We start from the raw sequence: 21553 nt of genomic DNA, 5'->3' as shown, positions 1-21553 counted from the left end.
AGTGGTTGTCGTTGGTTCATGTCTGTCAAACTTGCTTTTCGTATAGTGTTTTTTTCCTAAATTAGGCCGTTAGTTTTCACAATTGAATTGTTTCATATTTTCCATGTTGGGGCCTTTTATAGCCGACTATACGGTATGGGTTTTTCTCATTGTTGAAGGCCGTGCGATAGCCTATAATTGCTTACATCCATTTCATTTGAACTTGGGTAGATAGTTGTCTCATTGGCAATCATACCACATCTCCTTATTTTAATATGTTATGTTTGGTCCCACAAATTAAAGACGCTGAGTAGGATATCAGGTCGGTCTGTTCGAGTAAAACGGTTGCACGTGTAACCTCTAAGCTACATGTACATACATGTGTGCAAAGGGGGAAAGGTTCCTTTGATTTGAAATGTTTGAATTTGAATAAGCATAAAAAGTACAAAGTACTGCAGAAGTTTGTTTGAAATAAACTATATTTTATATAAAATTTTAGTACATATATTTTAGTTGTTCTTTATTAGGTTTTTTGAAACAGACATCACCAATTATATCTTTTAAATATAAGTCGACTATATGATATGTGTTAATTCTTCATATTTTTCATATGAACAAAACGTTTTATTTTGCAGCGTGCAGAAAATCAGATAGAGCTGAATTCAATAAAAATCTTATGCAAACTTTTATAAAAGAATATGAGCGAGCAAAAAGCTTGACAACAGGCAGCAGTGAGTATTTTGTATATACATATACCATCTCATTGGCAATCATACCACATCTCCTTATTTTTATATGTAAATGGTCTTAAATCTTAGCGGTAGTTTGTATTCCATACCTGGACAAGGTTTAACCTATTTGGGTTTGAACCTCATTAAATATATCCCCATTACCGAAATGAGTGGTTACTAGTCAACTGGAAGGGTCGAAAAGAAATTATCCTCTTGTTACTGGAAGAGACCTTTGAATGATTGCATGGGGGGAGTGAACGAAAATAAAGATACCAGAAACTGTAATAACACAGTAAAGAAAGTGAGGTTTTCCCGCAAGTCTGTATATTACAACGTGATTGGCTTTTTAATGAAATGTATCAGTTATATGTAGTTTGTTGGGGTTTTTAACATCCCACACAACACGTTGATGCTCTAAGTTGATTATATTAAACAGAAACTAGACACTTTAATTTATTGATTATGTGTATGCGGGAATGTTTCCGTCATTGTCAGAACAGAAACTACAGTAACTCCTATTTGTTCGCAGTTTTGTCTTGCATACAGGGCATTGTCGGTTTTGTTAACAAATATATGTAAAAAACACTGAAAACTGACACGTTTTTTGTTCTTGAAATGGCAGGAAGAATGAAGCATGCACAAAAAAGACCGAAAAATATAGAGGAATGGTTTATGTGATGTATGGCGTTATTAGAATATCTAAAAAGTGAAACAATATTAATTAGTAGTAATAGAATGGTTGGAAATTTTCCCTTTTTCTTGTACGGTCTCCGATCACTCTAGTTTTCACTATTTATAGCGCCAATCGTCATTAAACAATTTGAATGTACATGCCTGGGCGCTATAAACTTCACCAAAGAAGCTAGTATATATGTGTACCGACTATGACTGCGCAGGAAGAGTACGTGCGCTTCGAAGGCGATGTTTACGGCCGTTTTTCATTTCATTTTCAATAGCAAACAAACAAAAATGTAAATCAAATTCTTTCCCATGTCCATCAAATATGTATAGTGTTACGTAACCTAACAGATGTTTGTCTATAGGCACTTATAGTATCATTTATATACGAGGATAACAATTTAAGTTTATTTATTTGTTTTTACAATATGCATAAAGATATTTGTATGCGACAAATACGTTTATTATTCATAAATCAACGCTAAAGCATCGTTTTCCCTATAGGAAGAAGATACTTTGTAGGTAACTGTTTTGCAAAAGGGAAAAATAAAATCATCTAAATTTATGATTATACACGGTGTGTACATCATGTCAATTTTTTTTTACATATTTTAGTGATAATTTCCAAACAATTGCCATTGGTGAATCTGTTAATTGTTTTAATGGACAGAGTTTCAAAAGGAAAATTTTGTTCATTTTACAAAAAACACTTAAGCACACAAATGGACACAACATTTAGCATAGTACCAAATAAAAAACACGCTGTTTAAAATCAAGTTGAAAAACTGTATCACATGGGATGCAAAGTCCAGTTTTGGTAGATTTGAAATTAAAGATTTTAATTGAAGTTTAGATCAACTGTTGTATTAAAGAGTAGTATCATTCCAACTAGTAGAATTAATATGAAATACCAAATTCATAGATTGAATAAAGAGACAGCACTATGTAGAGCTTTTGCTGAAAATAGTAATAACAAAGTCAAATACGGTTTTTACTGATCATGGAACAGGAAAAGGGGGATCACTGTCCAGCTTGAACATGAACAAAATCAAAATTTACACAATGGAATAACTTCACTTCAGTTTTTTAAACGTCTGTGTTAAAATGATTCTGAATTTTTCAATGTTTCTAAAAATTGTTAGGAGAAAGAGACGACAAGACAAGCAAAATTTAATAATTTTACTTATAATTCGGCAACTTCATAAATATCAGGGTCGACACTAAACTCAAGTTCTCCGTAAGGGTAAGCAATTCCTGTTTAGAATGACACGTGTCTTGTCGCTCCCCGTCATGACATTTGAAAATCAAAATCCGGTCACAAGCCGATGGTAAAAAGAGGGAAAGGATTTTCAGAATCTCTGTAGCATATGCATTGTTATCTGCAAAACAGATTTTCCGCAACTGACATAAAAGTGATTTTAAGATTCGAATCGATTGGATTTTAAACAAGATTATCTTTTTCTTCATCTTTTCAGTGAAAAAAAAAAAATAAAAAATGAAATATTGCTAAAAATATGTTTTATCTTTTCTTAATCATTTTCAGTGAAAAAAAAATTAAAAATGAAATATTGCTAAAAAATGTTTTACCTTTTTTTCAGAAACAGAGGATTCTTTAAATAATTCAGATAATTCACGTGAGAAACGTGTTGCTGAGTGGAAGTTTTCAGAACTAGATAGAAATAAAGACAATAAATTAAGACGAAAAGAAGTTCGTTCTTTGAAAAAAATGGTCAAAAAAGTAATTAAGCCAAGGGCATGTGCAAAAACATTTATTTCATACTGTGATTATGATCAAAATAAACGGATAGAAAAGGGAGAATGGACGTCGTGTCTCGGTGTGGATTTAAACGGTAAGTACATATGCAAAATTCCACTTTTTTTTTTAATTAGACAACAAGTCCTACTTACATTATTATTAGTGCTGAAATCAACATTTGCCTCCTTTTGCTTCATACATTTGATTTATATTTTGTTCAAATAGTCACGAATTTCAACTATCGGACTAGACAAAACACAATTACCCGATGCGAACGCTGTCCTGCAGGTAATGTGATGATCAAGTCATTAGGAAAAGGTGTGCGTAACAAAGTACTATTTTAGAAATATTTTTTTATGCATGTTCTGTTGATTGTCAATTAATTTTCTTACTTTACTTATGATGAAGTTGCTTTAGATATATGCCTTAGAGCTAGTTTGATACGCTTTAGAGCTTGTCTAATACGCTTCGAAGCTTCACTTGGTGTGAATGCTTGTCTATTTTTGAAAAAAACACCAAGACCTCTTACTTGATGTCTTCTCTTTTTGTTTCACTGTATGCTTCTAAATTCTATTCCTTTAAATTTTGTGGACCCCTTTTTTTTTAGAGATGATGAAAATCCTAATTTCTAGTTGATTCATAAAAGTTGACTTTTGAGTAACAAAACGATAACCTTATGTATGATTCTATTAACTAGTGTATGGAATATCAAATGGCGCTTCATGTTTTGATGTCTGCACGGCAGTTTTATTTAACTTGTTTTGCAGTCAGAAAAGAGCAAAAATTCGATTTTTGTCCAAACGATTAGTAAAGAAAAATAATATTTCTTTGAAAAATTGATATCAGGATTTAAAAAGATATATCGAACAATTATCCTAAAACTAACTTATAGGTTTCTTTGCCAAAGTTCAATTATTTTGAAAAAGTTTAGCATGCATGCCTTATCTTCATACTGGTTTTTCCCGTTATTTAGGTAACAGGGGAAGAACAAGACAGGAAACCAGTAAGTTATATTTTCCTTATTGTTATAATGATCCCATTCTGTTTTACTTGATGTTAGTCATTACATTTATCAGACTACGAACGACTTCGGTTAGAACATGTTACTAAAATACAAAAATAGTCCGTTCTTTTCTATTATATATCGATTTTTTTTAAAAGACATCCATTTTCTTACAATTTGTAAAAACTTCTATTCTTTTAGAAATAACATAAAAGCATTGTTTGTTTTAAAATTCTAATTTTTAAAGGTCTAATTTATTTCTTTATTCAAAAATTTATTCAATTATTTAGAGAGAGTCATGCAAAATTTAGAGTTTTTTGTTACCTGCTCAAGGCTTGTATTGTATTATTTAAACAACATTTTAAATGAAGAGTTGTCATATAAAATTTTATAATTTTTAGACATTTTTTTATTTCAGTTTAACATTTTTCATGTATCTTGTGTAACATCTGATTTCATATCTGTTTCTTTAGTTGCTTTATACCTTACTTATTAAAATCCATCAGGGTCTTGGGGTCAACATAAAAGATTATTAAGGACCAAAAAATAAAAAAAAAAATAAATGGAGCGCTTAAATAAAAGGAATAGATAATAATAGGCTTTAACTATGAAAATGACTAAGATTATTTCTGTATAAATAGATTGTGTTCAATTTAATTGATTTAAAGTAACAAATTGATCTTCCTTCATAAAGTTAACTTTATTTGATTAAAATACTAGAAAATACTGTAAAAATATTTTTTGTACATGTTAAATATCTCGAAGTTACTAAGGAAATGTAATATATGTTATATCAGCTGTGGGACGTTTAGGATTTGTAAAGATAACCACATGATAAATACTCCTTTAAAAAATAAGGGATACCTATCTCCATCTTTTTAATTGCAAGGCTTTATCAAAGCTTTCAAGTCCGACACCCCTCACAAGAAATGAGGCGGAAGGGATAGACAGCGCATTTAAATATACCACGAAAGTTATTTTATACCTGATTGCAAATTATCATATCAAAACACTGTGTATCATTTTGATTAGACTAGAACTGAAGCAAGGGCTACCGGGCGGCTGTTACCCTTGTAGAGTGGCAGTCAATAGTTGTGGTATCACCAACGTGGTAGTAAGTGAACAATTAACTTCGTCAGGTGCACTCGAAACCAACAGTTTTCCACTTAAATTCGTCAGGTGCACTCGACACCAAAAGTTTTCTATGGGAGATAAATTATTAATAAGGTATTTCTATAAACTTAGTATCTAAAAGAAAGAAATTTTGCTTAATTTATACTCTCTATTTGACGTACTCTCTATACTCTTTTCCTATGCTAATTTTTACATCTTTTATATTTAGTTGCTGTAGATCCTAACTGACTAAATGTCACTGATATAATAAAATGTTTTCAAACTGTTGTTCCCATAGCCTTTTCCCGAAACTCAAATCTGGAACGAAATACAATTCTGAACGCTAATATTGAAGCAGATAAACTCTTTACAAGACTAGTACTGGTATGAGTCTTTTATTTCCATGGAATATTTAAAATAGATACATTTTTCAACTTCTGCTCGTGATTGAAATAGACTATAATTGCAAGTTTAACATGTATTAGTTCTTTATTTATTTCTCAATGTTACTGATCATGAACTTTGCCGGACACCAGCGCTACTTTTCAGCAAAAGAGATAACCTGTTTTGTTGAATAACTATTTTAAATCAGCTTCATTTTCCGGAATGGGGTTTTAGGGAAAGGCATTTGAATTTGCTACGACAATCTGTTATCAATAAAACATTACCAGGAATTCAAATATTATTCTAGAGGAGCTTTTGTATCCTGAAGTTACAATTACACAATTAACTGTTATAAGTCACAATATGTTGTTGTACATTTTTTGCTAAGTCTGAAGATCAGACGAAATTTGATATTAAGATATAGTCATATTTTTACCATATTGCAAAACACACATACAAGTATAGTTATTTAACGCAAACGTTAGTTTATCAGGAACAGCAGTTTGCCAGAGTTATTGTTCTTGCTTGGTTTGCTGTTGCACTTCTTTTGGCTTTTTTTCTGCTTTTAGTATTAACCCACTGCATTCCACAAAAAGTCTATTCATTTATTTAAATTCCTCTATGAACTCATTCCTTTTACAGAACAGAATAGTTTTCCTGTTCCTCCATTGCTTTAAATGTAAAATGATATTTAGATCTTAATTTCTCAAATTGCACATTTTAAGCATAGTGAACTTTATTTCTGGAGAAATGGAAGCTTGGTTGAGAGATATGGGACTGATGACAAAATGAAGAGAGAAAACGAGAGGAAGCTAGGAGTGTGTTTGTTTATTCATGTGTGTGTGCTTGTTTGTTCATTTGTGTGTGTGCTTGTTTGTTCCTTTGTGTGTATGCTTGTTTGTTTATTTGTGTGTGTGCTTGTTTATTCATTTGTGTGTGCGTTTGTTTATATGTGTGATGTATGCCCGTATGTTTGTATGAGAGAAAGATAGTTTGTGTGTGGATTGAAAGTGCTGAGAGAAACCAAATTTCCAAATCTCTTATCTTTTACTAACTCTTAACACACTAACAACGGCAGACCGGGCAAGTGCAATAGCCAAGAATCAAAATAGGACAGTTGTATATAAACCTATCTGATATAGTGTATTATATATTTAATTCCCTAAAATCAGAAGACAACGCAAGAACGAAGCCGAGAGATCCACCACAGATTGAAGGTACTTACTGTTTCACTTCAATTAAAATCAAGTTTTAGTTCAATCTGATAAAAATATAGATTCTATGTCCGAGCTTTGCATACAGGGATCTGAAAACACTCCGTTCTACTTTCTATTTTAAAGGCCTTTTGTGATCCTCTGGTTTTGTCGGATTAATACACACCTTCAAAAATTTGAAGGCTGAAATTTCATTCGCAGATGTAATAATTACCAGAACAGAAAGTAGATTGGAGTGTTTTCAGATCCTTGTAAGCAAAGCTTAGACCCATGATCCGTATTTTTATTAGATCGTTTCAGAGTTATCAGAGTTAATAGTTTAAAAAGAAAACAAACAGTTATACAAGTTGAAGTACTTAGGCTGAAAAAATATAATTATGTTTCCTGCCATCCTATCCTACCTAAATTATCATGCGTATCCTTCCATATTTTTTTTACATTGTTGGTTAATCTTTTCAAGTCCAGACAGTTTGGTTAAGCACCGTTTAAGCCCAGAATATTTTCCTAAATAACATGTAAATTATTAAAAAAAAATGATTTTATCAATCTACCTACATGTACCCTATATTTAACTGCCAGGAGGCCGGAAACAATTATATATTTTTTGGCCTTTCTTTTTTTATTTATTACAATCAATTTCTAAGCGTCAATAGTTTCAAAACATATTATTTATACATGTTGAATTTCAAAAGTAATTTTTTAACTACCTTATGATGCATGAGGGTATGGGTGGAGTTTACAAAATAGAGAATAATGAGCAAAACACGCAGAATAAATAGCTAAAAAAAAGAGCTGAGAAAAAAAGGTAAACATAATAAATAATAAAGAATTGAGAAAAAGGCTTACAAATTAAAGAAAACAGAACTAGAGGACCCCACCCAGACCCTCATGCATAATAACAAGAAATATTTTATTTTTTTGTTTATTTTTATGAGTGTAGCTTCTGAGGCAGCTTCCATGCTTTGTGCAGAGCTAATGTTTAGTCGCAGTTATCATTGAATAGCTTTATTTTGTAATATGATAGAACATTGTTATGTATACACACTTATATATATATTACACATTTATAATTATTGTTGAACTGAACGATGACTACTGTACACATTTGTTGTATAACCAAATAGACCATGGCAAGAAAATATGGTAGTAATGTCGTCCGTATTTATTTCACTCGCTGTATCAAATTAAAAGTAGTAAAAACATACAAAGACATGCATCTGAAATTCAGTATTTTAGAATATTCTGTAAAATATACTGAAAATATGTTGAAACATTTTCAAATATTTCCAAACTGTTATGATACATTGGATTGATGTAAAGACCAAAAGAGATTTTTAAAACAGACTTCAATTGAAATAATTTCATAGGAATTATTGTTCATACCTATTAGATAAAACAGTTTAATAAAATTGAGAATGGAAACGGGGAATGTGTCAAAGAGGCAACAACCCGACCAAAGAGCAGAAAACAGCCAAGGCCACCAATGGGTCTTCAACACAACGAGCAAATCCTGCACCCGGAGGCGGGTTTCAGCTGACCCCCAAACAATAATGTATACAGCTCAGCAATAATGGACGCCACGCTAAACCCCGAAACATATAAATGAACCAAAATAAAAAAAAACATACAAGATCAACAAGACTAACAAAGACCAGAGGTTTCTGACTTGGGACAGGCGCAAAAATACCGCTAATTCAAATTATATTCCAAAGTTCGAAGAAAATCTGATGTTTCACATGCAAAATAAATTTGGAAACGCGTAAAAAAGATAAAGTTCAACGCATTTTATATACTTCATTAACATTTAAAGTCAATGTAACAATGTGTTTTTACTATTACAATAATTCAAATTTCGGAAAGTGCTCGATGACAGAAAAACACACTGCGCTACGCGCATTTGTAACTTAATTTGTTATTCAGTCAGATTCGAATTTTTTATGTAAGTTAGTAGCAGAATCTACAGATCCCAAATTACAAACGTGTTACAACATAGCACAACACGTGGACTAAAGTACAGTCTCTAATAGACAAATAATGTAATTTGCTCGTATTTTAGAGCTAGGTGTTAATTCGTGTATACGTGTAAAGTTTTAATATTATAAGAGCACAACTTGGATGTTGGAGATATAATTGTGAAGTTATATATTCGTAAATATGAATACCATTCTTTAAAGTTAGGAAAAATGAGTGTGACTATTGGTCATTATAAAAAGGTGGTATTATTAAGGAGCATTAAAGTTTGACCATTTAATTAATATCAAATAAAAGACAAATACAATACTTTTAGTTTTATCATATTGTTTGAATATTTAATGTTCAAGAAAACAAACACAATCTTCATTTGAATCTTGACTGGTGAGAAAAAAAGCATACTTCTTATTTTCTTTAGAAAAAAAACTTGGTAGGCTAATCTGTAGTACTTTATGTTCGAAACGGAACCACTGGCATCGAATTTTATCAAAATGCGTTTAATATAGTACAAAATCGGGAGATGCAAAAAATTCACATATTGAATGTTTTGACTTGCATAAGAGAATTCAAACTTAATTACATTTTACCTGATTTTGATATATATTTCACTTATATTGATAGAATTTCCGACGGCAGTGACGAATTATTGAAAGCTATCTTTTTTTACTAATTACAGTGAAACCTGTCTAAACCGAATCTTGCATAAACCAAAAACTTGTCTAAATCAAGCATGCTCTAAAATCCAGTCATATCAAATGTTATGTGTTGTGAACCTGATTAAACCGAACATCTGCCAAAACCGAACTAAATATAAAGTCCCGTAGAGGTTCGGTTTAGACCGGTTTCACTGTAATAGTATTGTAATGAATCGACTTTGTTGAAGTGAATGTAATTTCTTTGTATCACAGAAAGCAAGACCTCCCTAATAGATTTGTCAAGGAAACCCTGGCCTCCAAAAGGGCTTATTCCCCATCAACCTAGTAACACCCCGCCACCAGACACGGATGATAGTAAGATATTTATACTTTACCTTAGCTAACCTATTCTTGCTTTGCTCTAATATATATATATATATACTGGAACTTCTCGTTTTTTCAGAGTTTTTGTTGACTAAAAGAATTTTATAATAATCTTTTTCACTTTTAGTAAAGGATTATTTTTTTCAAAAGATACAAATGCGTTTCTAAATACGATTTGTTCAAAACCAGAAGGTGCTGTTTTGCTATGCGAGTAAATTTTTAAAAAGACCACATGAAGGCCGTAGGGTGACCTATAGTTGTTTAAATCCACGTCATTTGGATTCTCTTGGATAGTTGTCACATAGACAAGCAAAAAAGTTCATATTTTCTTTACAAGAACGAATATGGTATCAGTTATGTTTACAAACTTGGAACTAGGTGGGTGAGGTCGACAACGTGTTATCTTTATCGTCTGCCATGAAATAAACTTAAATATATAGTTTTGTTACAAACTTTACTGCAATATTTTGCATTCAAGAGCTTTTGCTTGCAGTCTTTGCTATAGTAAAGTAATATTTTCATCTGTAACACAGTTGATTTATATTGTATATAATTTGATTTAGGAATATGGCATGAATATAAAGTAATAACTTAACGTTATTTTGATATATTACATAAGATAGAAAATACATAATTTATATGCATAACAACCCAAAATGATTTAGTTAAGTATTTTTATGGCAAATAAATCATGTATTTAATTCTTTTATATTTGATTTGGACAATGTGGGAAAATTTGAGTACAGTATAACCTGGTCACTCTCGGGTCCAGAGAAAATTGACCTTTTCAGAGAGTTAACCTTTAGATTGTGATTTAAACTTCAAAGGTATTATCATAGCGGTACAAGAAGTGGGTACCCTAACTTGAATATGTCTATTCATAAACATGTTTATCTGAATTGATCAAGACCTTATAGGGCATTTAAAAGTAAAACAAATCCACGTAGAAAATATTATTTTACGTAGATTTAGCCTATTTAGCTTTGCTTTTTGCATGTATGAATATTTCAAAAAAATTACATGATATATAATATTATGTAATCGTATGTTATAATGTAACATTATCGTATTAAATAGAAACAAAGAGTTGTATAGAAGAGAGGGAGGCTGCCCTGATACAAAACAGACAAGATCCTACTGGTGGAACATTTATCCCATCCTGTACAAACACTGGTCTTTGGTCACAGGCACAGTGTCACAACTCTTCGGGATATTGCTGGTGTGTTAAAGAATCAACAGGTGACCCGATCCGAGGGACGTCTGCCTTAAAGCAGTTGCCGAAATGTAATGAAATCAAGATAGAGCGAGAAATGAAAGGTATTTAATATAGTGTACCTAAATATTTTTTAATATTTACATATGGTCTCTCCGTGCACTCCGGCTTCCTTCATCATCAGTGCTGAAAGTGGTGTTAAACACCGTGAAATCAACCAATCAATCAATCAATCATAATAAACACTAAACATACTGGTTTACGTGACTACATGTATTATTAACTCAATTTATATTTCATGTTTTTTTTTTCAGTTGTATTTCTTTTTTTTTTTATTTTCTTGTGTATTGTCTATTGCAATTATGTGATATAAAAAATCAATGTACTGACTATGCCTATAATGGGTCCTCTATTGGAAATACAATTTATCTTATCTTATCTTATCTTATTGTCTTCTATACCGGAATAGGTTGTGGGTGAAGTGATGCAACACAGACTGATAAAGATTCACTATTCATAAGAAACAACCATTCACACATAACTACCGTTCACAATAATTGCAGTTTACAAGAAACTGCAATTCCCACATTACTGCAATTCACGTCAAACTGCAAATATAACAACAAACTGCCATTCACAACAAACTGCCATTCACAACAAGCTGCTATTCACAACAAACTACCATTCACAACAAGCTGCTATTCACAACAAGCTGCTATTCACAACAAACTGCCATTCACAACAAGCTGCTATTCACAATAAACTACCATTCAGTACAGGCTGCTTTTCACATACACATTCATTTGACGTATATTTTATAAGAAATAAATCATATTTTGGTTATTCTACAGGTTGTCCGTTTTCTAAAAAAAGAAGATTTATTGCCAATTTATTACAATACATCATAAAACAGATGAATGAAAGTAATCCTTTGTGAGTATATTTATTATATTGATAATGATCAGAATAATTAAAAAAAAATTATTGGATTGATATTTGCCAAAAATTGATGGATGGAACCAAAAGAAATCGTTTTCAGATTTGATTTTTTATTTTACAATTGGATGGTTTGTTTTTGTTTATTTTTCATTTGAATAGGAACATCATACAACTATTTCATTTTTATTTAATACATGGAATAAATAAGTATCACCTCATTGTCATTAAAATGAATTAAGATTTACGAATTAATTTCGTATCTATATATTTCAATCACTTCATATTCGAAAAAAAAATGAAATCCTTTCGAGCAGAATTTATATAAGAAAAAGACAAAAAAAAAATATTAAAAAGATCTTGTTTTTTGGTGTTCATGACAATAGAGTATATGATATAACTCGTAAATAATTTCATTTAGTTCTCAGGTCTAAAATTTGTGTGAATGTGTTATATGGCTGACTGACGTCTGAATTACCGTCAGTAACAATGTTTACAAAAACCTATAAAAGCATGCTTCATCATATTAAATAAATCTATATGTTATCATATTCACTATCTCGATAATCCCACAGGTGTTGAAAGTTTGCACAGGTGTGAACTGTAACCAAATAGTACTTGGCCCCAGTCAATATTGAACACTTCAAATTTTTAATTATTGGTCAATTTGTAAAGTTCGAAAGTTTAATTCTAAATGAGAAGTACTCTTGATCAACCGTCGTACAAATGGTGATACTGCAATTCCATTAAGGCAGTATGGGGTTTAAACAGAAAATGACAGATTTTTTTTTATTCTTTCCCAAATATAGTTTATATCGTGCTTTGTCTCAAATATGATAACAATTATAAGTCACCAAGCTTGTTATAAAGATACGTTTAACAGGTTGTAAAAAATCGACAAATGTTTTAAGAATCATACAAGGAAAACAGCTTTATTATATAGAAAGAAAACTCAATGACAGAATTATCAGATAAATTATGACAAGTTTGAATTAAGAAAATCAAAAGAGAAATAAGGTCACCGTTTACTTTTTTCTTGCTATGACATAAATATTTTTTAAGTACATTCCTGCGTAAAATTAAATTACATGAATTATCTCCCCTTATGATGATAAGTTTATTTTTTTGACTTTTTTTTTAAATTCTGTATTTGTGCAAACTGGGGTGAAAATAGGATAAAATCACATAGTTTTCTTCATTTAAATGAAAATTCTATCAATCGAATCACATTCTTGCCTTGAAATTTGTTAATTTCATTAAAAATATATGTAGGACTCTGAACCGCGATGGTACTCCGAACCGCGATGGTCACGCTGAAGTTCGATGGTTTGATGCTGAAGTGAGTTTTTGATCCGCTGAAGTGCAATGGTGGGATTGTTACGCTATCACGTTGATAGCTACGCCGAAGTCCGATGGAGGTAACGCTGAAGTGCGATGGATTACATAAATCATAGTTCACATGTAAATGTAGAAGTGAATTGTTTGTTGGAAATAGCTTTTCAGTTTTTTTAAGGTAAAACATCGGGAGTATAACCTGTTTAACTTAAAACAGTCATGATAAATAGTCAGTGCCTTTCCAGTCCTAACTGTAACGTTGTAGTGTACTTTGTAAATAGATTCAGACAAAAATACAATTATTTATTATAGTTCATACAATCTTTTAGATATTGACCACTATAAATGCTACATAAAAGTTTATTTTCCTTTAAAACCAGTACGTATTGCAATGACTGAAAAACGTAGTAGTTATTTGAAATGCAAATACTACTTGATTAGTAAGAATGGAACAAAATACGCGGAGAATTTATACGGCTGTTGTGAACGAAAACAAGGAACAAGATAGTTTTTACTGCAACAGGAGAAAATATTGAATGTTTGTATTTACTAGTTTATTCTTACTAATAAAAGAACAAAATCTTAAAATAATTGGAATAATTAAACATCTGCAGATTTTAACTATAGCCATCACGCGTCATAGAGACCATCGCACATCAGCGAATGGACCATCGCAATTTGGCGAAGACCATCGCACTTCAGCGTGACCATCGCACTTCAGCGTCCCCATCGCATCTCCGAGTCCTACATATATATTGATTGTTTTCTGCTATTTTTACAATCCAAGATTGGGGAAGATTCCCATACTACTTTAGATGTCAGTTTTCAAGTGGTTATGACAGATGTGGATGGTGTTGCATCAAACTATGCATGCTTAATTAATTTAGTACATATTGTAAATAGATATAAGGAAGATGTGGTATGAGTGCCAATGAGACAACTCTCCATCCAAGTCAAAATTTATAAAAGTAAACCATTATAGGTCAAAGTACGGTCTTCAACACGGAGCCTTGGTAAATACTCTGTTTTGTTTCAACACCATGCAGTTCTAACAAGATATAATTGTAAAACAAGATCATAGGTAATGAAAAAAATAATAAACCCCGAAGTTGATGTTACGTCATTCCTTTACACTATCGAAGACATAGATGTTTTAGAGGGGGATGGAAATACTAGGGAGGGGATTGGGCGAGATAATAGTTGTCAGTTAAGGTTTGCTTTTGTATATAAACCTACAACAGTTATTGTAACGGTATGAATGTACACATTAGCGTAAAATTTCAGCTGGTCTTAAAAGGTCAGTATTTAAAAATAAAGTTTTGAAAAACGACTACAAAAATTAAGTATTGCCATATGACATGACATATTTGTCCGTGTTTCCAACGACTGTGAGGTATTCATAAAATTGAGAATGGAAATGGGGAATATGTCAAAGAGACAACAACCCGACCAAAGAGCAGACAACAACCGAAGGCCACCAATGGGTCTTCAACGCAGCGAGAAATTCCCGCACCCGGAGGTAGTCCTCAGCCGGCCCCTAAATAAATTTGTGTACTAGTTCAGTAAAAATGGGCGTCACACTAAACTCCAAAACATATAAATGAACTAAAATTAAAAAAAAATCAAGACTAACAAAGGCCAGAGGCTCCTGTTTACTAGTCGCCAACAATAGCTTTAACTCAAACACTCTATTCTTTATTGTATTTATTATATGATCTGTACCTTCAATCTACTGAAAGACATTACGTTACCTTTGACTTTTATATTGAAATATTTGGAATATACAACAGACGCGACTGGTTAGTGATTTGAATGTAATCTTATAACAAGATCAAAACAGAGTTTCCCCTATTTAGTTATAACGAATTTGGTAAAATAATCTCTTTATCATTTATTTATAGCTCAATTTTCATGAAATGTTCACAATATTTAATAGAATGGTAATATCAACGAAAATCTACGGACAACAAAGTATTTACAAATTTCCTAATAGAAAGAATGGAAAGGTTAAAACAATGATAATTGGACATTGGGCATTGGACATCAACACCGTTATTGTTTTGTTGTTGGATATATTAATGGTTTCAATTTTTTAGTTTATGGTTACAATATCTGCTGTATAGAAAATTATAATCTATGAATCGGTTGGCTCGTATTTCCCCAATATACGTTTACATCATACATGAAACAGCAACTGTTTAATCATGTTTTGTTGCACATGATTGCAGGAACTAAAGTATCATAAAATATAGCATGGAGATCATTTGACAAAATGTTTATGTCGTAACTTGAATTCTGTAACAGGAAGTACACCAACGTGGCATATCAGTTGACGTCTGTGTTACATTGATATATCAGTTGTTTTCTTAAATATCAATTGCTTTCCTATATATCAATCATTTTCAAATATTTCAAAACTACATCCATCCATATATAATTATACCCCGCTATAAGTAGGAAGTAAAAAAATACACTGGTAAACCTCTTTCCATTCGTGCGCTCGTCTGTCTATTTCATTTGAGTCTTGTTATTTTACCAACTTACAAGTCATAGCTTCTTGATTTATTTCAACATTTTTTTTTTGGGTATGCCATACCGTGTGATACATATGTCTTTCCTTCGAAAAACTTTAAAATTGGTATTTGCTGCTTCTCTGCTAAGCACGCGGCATTAAGGAGTAAGACCAAAGACTGATCGGCTTGGAGTCAGAATAGTGTGTCCGGGTAAGGTGATATGTCTTCCTGTGGACTGTTACCTTGTAAACTAGCACTTTAAAAATCCGACTAAGCGTGAAGGTCTAATACAAAGGAGTGTTAATAGTCTTTTAACATTAACATGTTCTCGTCATGAATATGCATATTAATTTGCTGGTGGACGTTAAGCAGCTATCCATCATCATCATCATCATCATCATCGTCATCGTCATCGTCATCGTCATCGTCGTCGTCGTCAACATCTTTCCTTCGATCTTTAACTTTCGGTTTGCCGAAAACTTAAGCGGGTGTTTAATTAGTGAGCAACATCACTCAGTACATTTTATATCTTTAAAGTATAATCATTCATCTAATTTGATCAATGTATTCGACTATTAGGCAAGCGCGTGAATAGATTCACTTTTTTTGGCCATTGCCTTTTTGAATAAAAGAAGTGTGTATTTAATATCTTTGTAAAAAAAATGCATTACTATATGATTGACCACTAATGACAACGGTTCCTTTCCAGAAATGTACTGAAGGTAGGCGGTGTAAACACAACCCCTGACGGAGCTGTCGAATGGAAATTTAGGAAGTTAGATTCTAATTCAAACCTTGTAAGTATAAATAGTATACAAAGGAGAAGCGAAAGATACCAAAGGAATATTCAAACTCCTCAGCCGAAAACGAACTGACAATACAAAGACAAATATCCGTAAACACAAACACAACATAGAAAACTAAAGACTAAACAAAATGAACCCCACCAAAAACCGGTGGTGGTTCCAACTGTTGTGGAAGGTTTAGCAGATCCTGATCCCCATGTGGCACCCGTCATGTTCCTCATGTCTGTACAAATCCGATGATAAGTCAATTTCGGTAGGTCACATTCGATGAAAACAGCACGGGATTGTGGTAACGAGAGTTGGAACATGTCCGTCGCCATCTGTTAAAAAGATATTACATGACGGTCAACGATCTGGTGATGGCGTCCGTGAAATATTCGAAGGGATAATTTCAACTTCACCACTCAGAACTCTTGGTTTAATAGCTCCCTGTTGGCAGAAACTCTCTATGAAGGAAATCATGATAGAAAATGCAAGCTCTGGAATATCGTATAAACTAGGGATACATACTCCATATATATATATGCAGGCGCTGCTGGAATGTTGCTAGTTAGAAATGGAAAATTCACAAATGGGAAGCTGAAATTATCTCTTTGTCGTAAAGGTTAATTATTCTCAACCGTTTTTAGATGTAAGTCAAGATATGAGGCAGACTTAACTGCATCTATTGTATCCTTTATTTCGATGGGATAGATGCATTGAACATATTCACTTAATTTGAATTATTTAGTGAGAGGACATCACATTTATAGTGGAACATAAAGATAAAGGGTAATGATAGGATTGACTTAACTTTCATAAGTGCATTGTAAATCTAATTAAGTTCAAATCATTTATTTTAATATTATTGACTGTTTGAAAACCATGGAGACAATAGTCCTTTGGTCATTTTGTTGTTTCTAATTATCTTACATCCTACATTTTCTTATTATCTATGCATTTCTCATGACAAGTTAATCAATAGTAATATAGCGATTGGTTGAAGATCTGTCGGTTATTTGTAGGTTTTAGAACGCAAGGAGCTAAAGACACTCCGAAAACAAATCCCACAAACAAAAGATACCAGGAGATGTAGGAGAAACTTCATACGATATTGTGATGAAAATAAAGACAGAAAAGTATCTAAAAAAGAATGGATTGGTTGCATGGATACTTCAGGTAAGGTTATGAAATCAAGCTAAGGTCATCATCAGGGGAGACCATTGTGGATGGAATGTTCATTTTCGTCTGTTGAAGGTACGGCGTATTTATTTCTAACTATTTCCTGCATTTCCCTGCATATTGGTAGACATAATATTCAATTTCATCTTGTCTTTGACAAGGGATGACCAGGCAAGAATAATCTTTTTTTTTAAATACCACCACCAGACTATCAAATGGTTATCCCATTATTGTCGGTATGTACAGAATAAGTTTTGTATTATAATTATTGTATTCCGGTGGATTCCTCCTTAGGGGAGCACCCTTATTACGGATGCAGTTATTTATCTAGAAAGATTGATATTCGTCGAAGTCTCATCAAAGTCTGTTATAAAGTGCCTACTAGGTAGACCTTTCAGAAGAGAGTGCTCGGAGTAACATTTAAACAGACGGCTTATTGAACACCTACGTTAGAAAAATGTCCAGATTTCGGGTTGAAAGTATCGATGTCAAACAGTGTCTTGGAGAGCATGGTTAACATGTATTTATTAGTTTCAAAATACAAAGGATGTTCTACCCCAGGAATCTTTACAGATTAACTTAAGTTATTTGGCAAAACCTTTTGGAATTTTGGGTCCTCAATGCTCTTCAATTTCGTACTTTATTTGGCCTATTCTATAATTTTTATTCGTGCGTCACTGATGAGCCTTTTTGTAGACGGAACGCGCGTCTGCCATTCATACATTATAATCCTGGTGTCTACGATGAGTTAATTGATACTATATACATGATATTTTAACGAATAAAATTATATTTAAAGAAATTGATTGTTGTTTACGTTACGCCCAGTGGCAAATATCTCATGCATATTCAGGATAGGACCAAAGATAATTCTAAAATGTCAAAAGATGGGCTTTGTCAAGTCAAAAGAGGAGGATGCAGTTTTGGACTGCTCTTGGAAAAGAGGGTAACTATATTTGATATGGACCCCTCAAAGAGTTATTGATAGGAAGTCTTTAGGAGGCATTTTTGCCACATGAGGCATCTGATTTAGCGTTCCCATTCCAGCCGGACGTGTCTGCTTATTTATACATCCAACACAGCCAAATCGGGCGAATTCATCATGCAGAGAAACTGAAACCAATTTCTATACCTCTGGATATTATTTTGTTGAAGAGAGTTTTCAATAACATATAAGTTTGTATAGCTGATAACTAAAATCAAAAATATTTCTCATCCCACTATTACAGTTTATGTTAATTAATCGCAATGTGATAATGCTGAATTCTATGCTTTTTGTTTTGATGATAATCAAACTTGTTTATTTTTCGAAATTAACAGGAGGACAAAGCATCAAACTGAACCTATGTAAAATTAAACTAAAAAATCGAAATATAAACTCAAATAAAAGGATTGATCATGGATTGGGAAGTTCAAAAGCCACCATAGAAAATAATAAAAATGTAGAAACAAATAAAAAAATGTTCATGTCCATAAAAAGGCACAATTCAACAATGCAACTTCAGTACTTGTAAAGTATGTTGCGCCGTCTCAACACCTTTTTGTAATGACGTATGGAGGAACTGGAACGACCAACATAATGATGACTCAATGATGTTCTACGTCTGGACCAATCGAAACGGTCAAAACAATAACGTTGTACGTCTGAACTAATCGGAACAACCAAAACAATAACGTTTTACGTTTGGACCAATCGGAACTGTCGAAACAATAACGTTCATATCAACTTCGTAATGACGTATGAACCAATCGAATCGAAGAAAACAATGTTCAACGTCTGGACCAATCGGAACGGTCAAAACAATAACGTTAACAGCATTTCTGTCTTGGTCCGATGCATCTTTCTGTCGGATATATGTAGTTTGTTAAAGATTTCGGAAAGTCTTAAGAAGGCAAAATCTACATTTATGATCATACTATTAACGAATGAAATTATATTAATTGGTTATTTTTTCTATTACCAGGTAGTTCTGGTTTATTTACAGAAGATCCTAGACGAAGAGGTCCTAATCCTTTTAGCAATATTCTGAGACAAAGCTGACAATAAAGACTAGGAACTTTCATACATATCTGTGATATATAATATAAGATTCCAATGTGATGAACAAAAACAGCATACGGTGTTGGCAAGCAAACACTATTACTTCGCCTACAGATCCATTTGTTAAATATCATTATAAATTATAGCATTATTACGTCACTGTTTGGATTCATTTGAGAAATATGTAATCCTGTTGTTCATCACATTAACTATGTATTTGTTGTGAGATAATGGTAATCGTCTGATGAGAAATATTATGATATTTCCGACGGATAATTGCTGTCTGATATGCCAAGGCTGGTGGTGCCTTTAATGAAATGGGTAATTACATATTGAGTGATTGTCAGCTCCTGTTTCCTTCAAATCTCTTAAATTACGCAGAATCTCGCGGTGTTTTATACTCCTAAAACAATAATGTCTGTTAGAATTTTCATCAGAACTGACTTTGAAATTACAAACAGACAATCATTAAAATATAAACAATAATTAATGTAATTAGTTTAAGTATCAGAACTCGGATATTTTGATTATTATTTCATCACCAGACTAAAGCCTGGTTAAGATAAATAAATCTCTTCAAAATTGTTGTAGGAAAGGTGTGGTTATAAGTGCAGAATAGATATACGCTAAGTGATTGATAAAAATCCAAGACTGTTCACATTATTGTATCATACATCTTTGCAACTCCTCTTTTTATATTCATTTTTGTCCAGCAACACCATTTAAAGTGATTCTTTACGTAAGTTATGGTTCTTAGATATTGGATAAAATATTTACAAATCTTTTTAAATATTTTTCTAACACCTCCCCCCCCTTTTCCCCCTTGGTCCGTTCAATTAAACAAATTGTTAACAAAAACAGGCAACGTCTTCCCATTATAATGAAATAGAGTAAGATAAAATCTTAGAATCTTAACACGGAACAGTCAATTTTTATCTAAAATACTTAATATGGTTCACATTGTCTATTAAAAAGTTGTAACTTGTAAAAAAAAGCCGTTGTTTTAATTTCTTATTGAGAAAATAAACATTTTTAAGTTATAAAATATCCATCTGTATATTTTATATTAACATAAACATGTTGATTATATTTCACTGCAATCTTTGTACATATGTATAGTTGTTGTATGTCTGATAGATTGTAAATTATGGAATAATAAAATGCAAACTGATGCTCAGTTGTTTTCCTATATAAAAATGATAGGATAACGGATTCATTGCCAATGAGAAAACTCTCCGCCACAGACAAAATAACGAAGAAGGTAAGCAACTACATGTATAAGACACTGTACGGCATTCTTCAACAATGAGCAAAACCCATACCGTATAGCAAGCTATAAAATGCCCCGCAGTGACAACGTAAAACAATTCAAATGAGAAAACTAACCGCCTGATTTATGTACAAAACCGATAAACGAAAAACAAATATTATATATAGCAACAAACGACAACCACAGGCTCCTGACTTGGGACAGACACATACAGAATTAGGCGGGGGTTTGTGGACGCGCTAACCCTCCCTTAACATGGGAAAGTGTTGCAGCAGCACAACATAAGAACAAACTGTAAAATACTCACACTGCAGTTTTATTCATATAACATAAATCTTTTAAATTGAATGGACACCTTTGAACGGTTGATATGGAAGATGTATATGAAATCAATATAAAAAAAGAGATTTGGTATAATTGCCAATGAGAC

The 21553-nt window shown here is 32.3% G+C and overlaps 1 protein-coding gene across 7 annotated transcripts in view; it reads left to right on the top strand.

Annotated features, from left to right (window-relative positions):
• LOC127739164 (SPARC-related modular calcium-binding protein 1-like) overlaps nt 1-21025 on the top strand; it is a 56055-nt gene extending 35030 nt beyond the window's left edge. For 2 of the 7 annotated variants that reach the window (XM_052250755.1, XM_052250762.1), the window contains 10 exons: nt 615-710; nt 2987-3238; nt 4118-4147; nt 6787-6861; nt 9738-9839; nt 10926-11165; nt 11913-11994; nt 16555-16642; nt 17656-17809; nt 19777-21025. In XM_052250755.1, the coding sequence (XP_052106715.1) occupies nt 615-710; nt 2987-3238; nt 4118-4147; nt 6787-6861; nt 9738-9839; nt 10926-11165; nt 11913-11994; nt 16555-16642; nt 17656-17809; nt 19777-19853 (1196 nt within the window). In that variant the 3' untranslated portion in view covers nt 19854-21025. The remainder of the gene's footprint in view (nt 1-614; nt 711-2986; nt 3239-4117; nt 4148-6786; nt 6862-9737; nt 9840-10925; nt 11166-11912; nt 11995-16554; nt 16643-17655; nt 17810-19776) is intronic. The other 5 variants (XM_052250756.1, XM_052250761.1, XM_052250758.1 and 2 more) reach the window with 5 other exon arrangements.
• Nucleotides 21026-21553: the final 528 nt, after the last annotated feature.

The sequence above is a fragment of the Mytilus californianus genome, unplaced genomic scaffold, assembly GCF_021869535.1.
Source record: "Mytilus californianus isolate M0D057914Y unplaced genomic scaffold, xbMytCali1.0.p SCAF_4, whole genome shotgun sequence".
NCBI classification, from domain to species: domain Eukaryota; kingdom Metazoa; phylum Mollusca; class Bivalvia; order Mytilida; family Mytilidae; genus Mytilus; species Mytilus californianus.
This window is presented reverse-complemented; position numbering and strand designations above follow the sequence as displayed.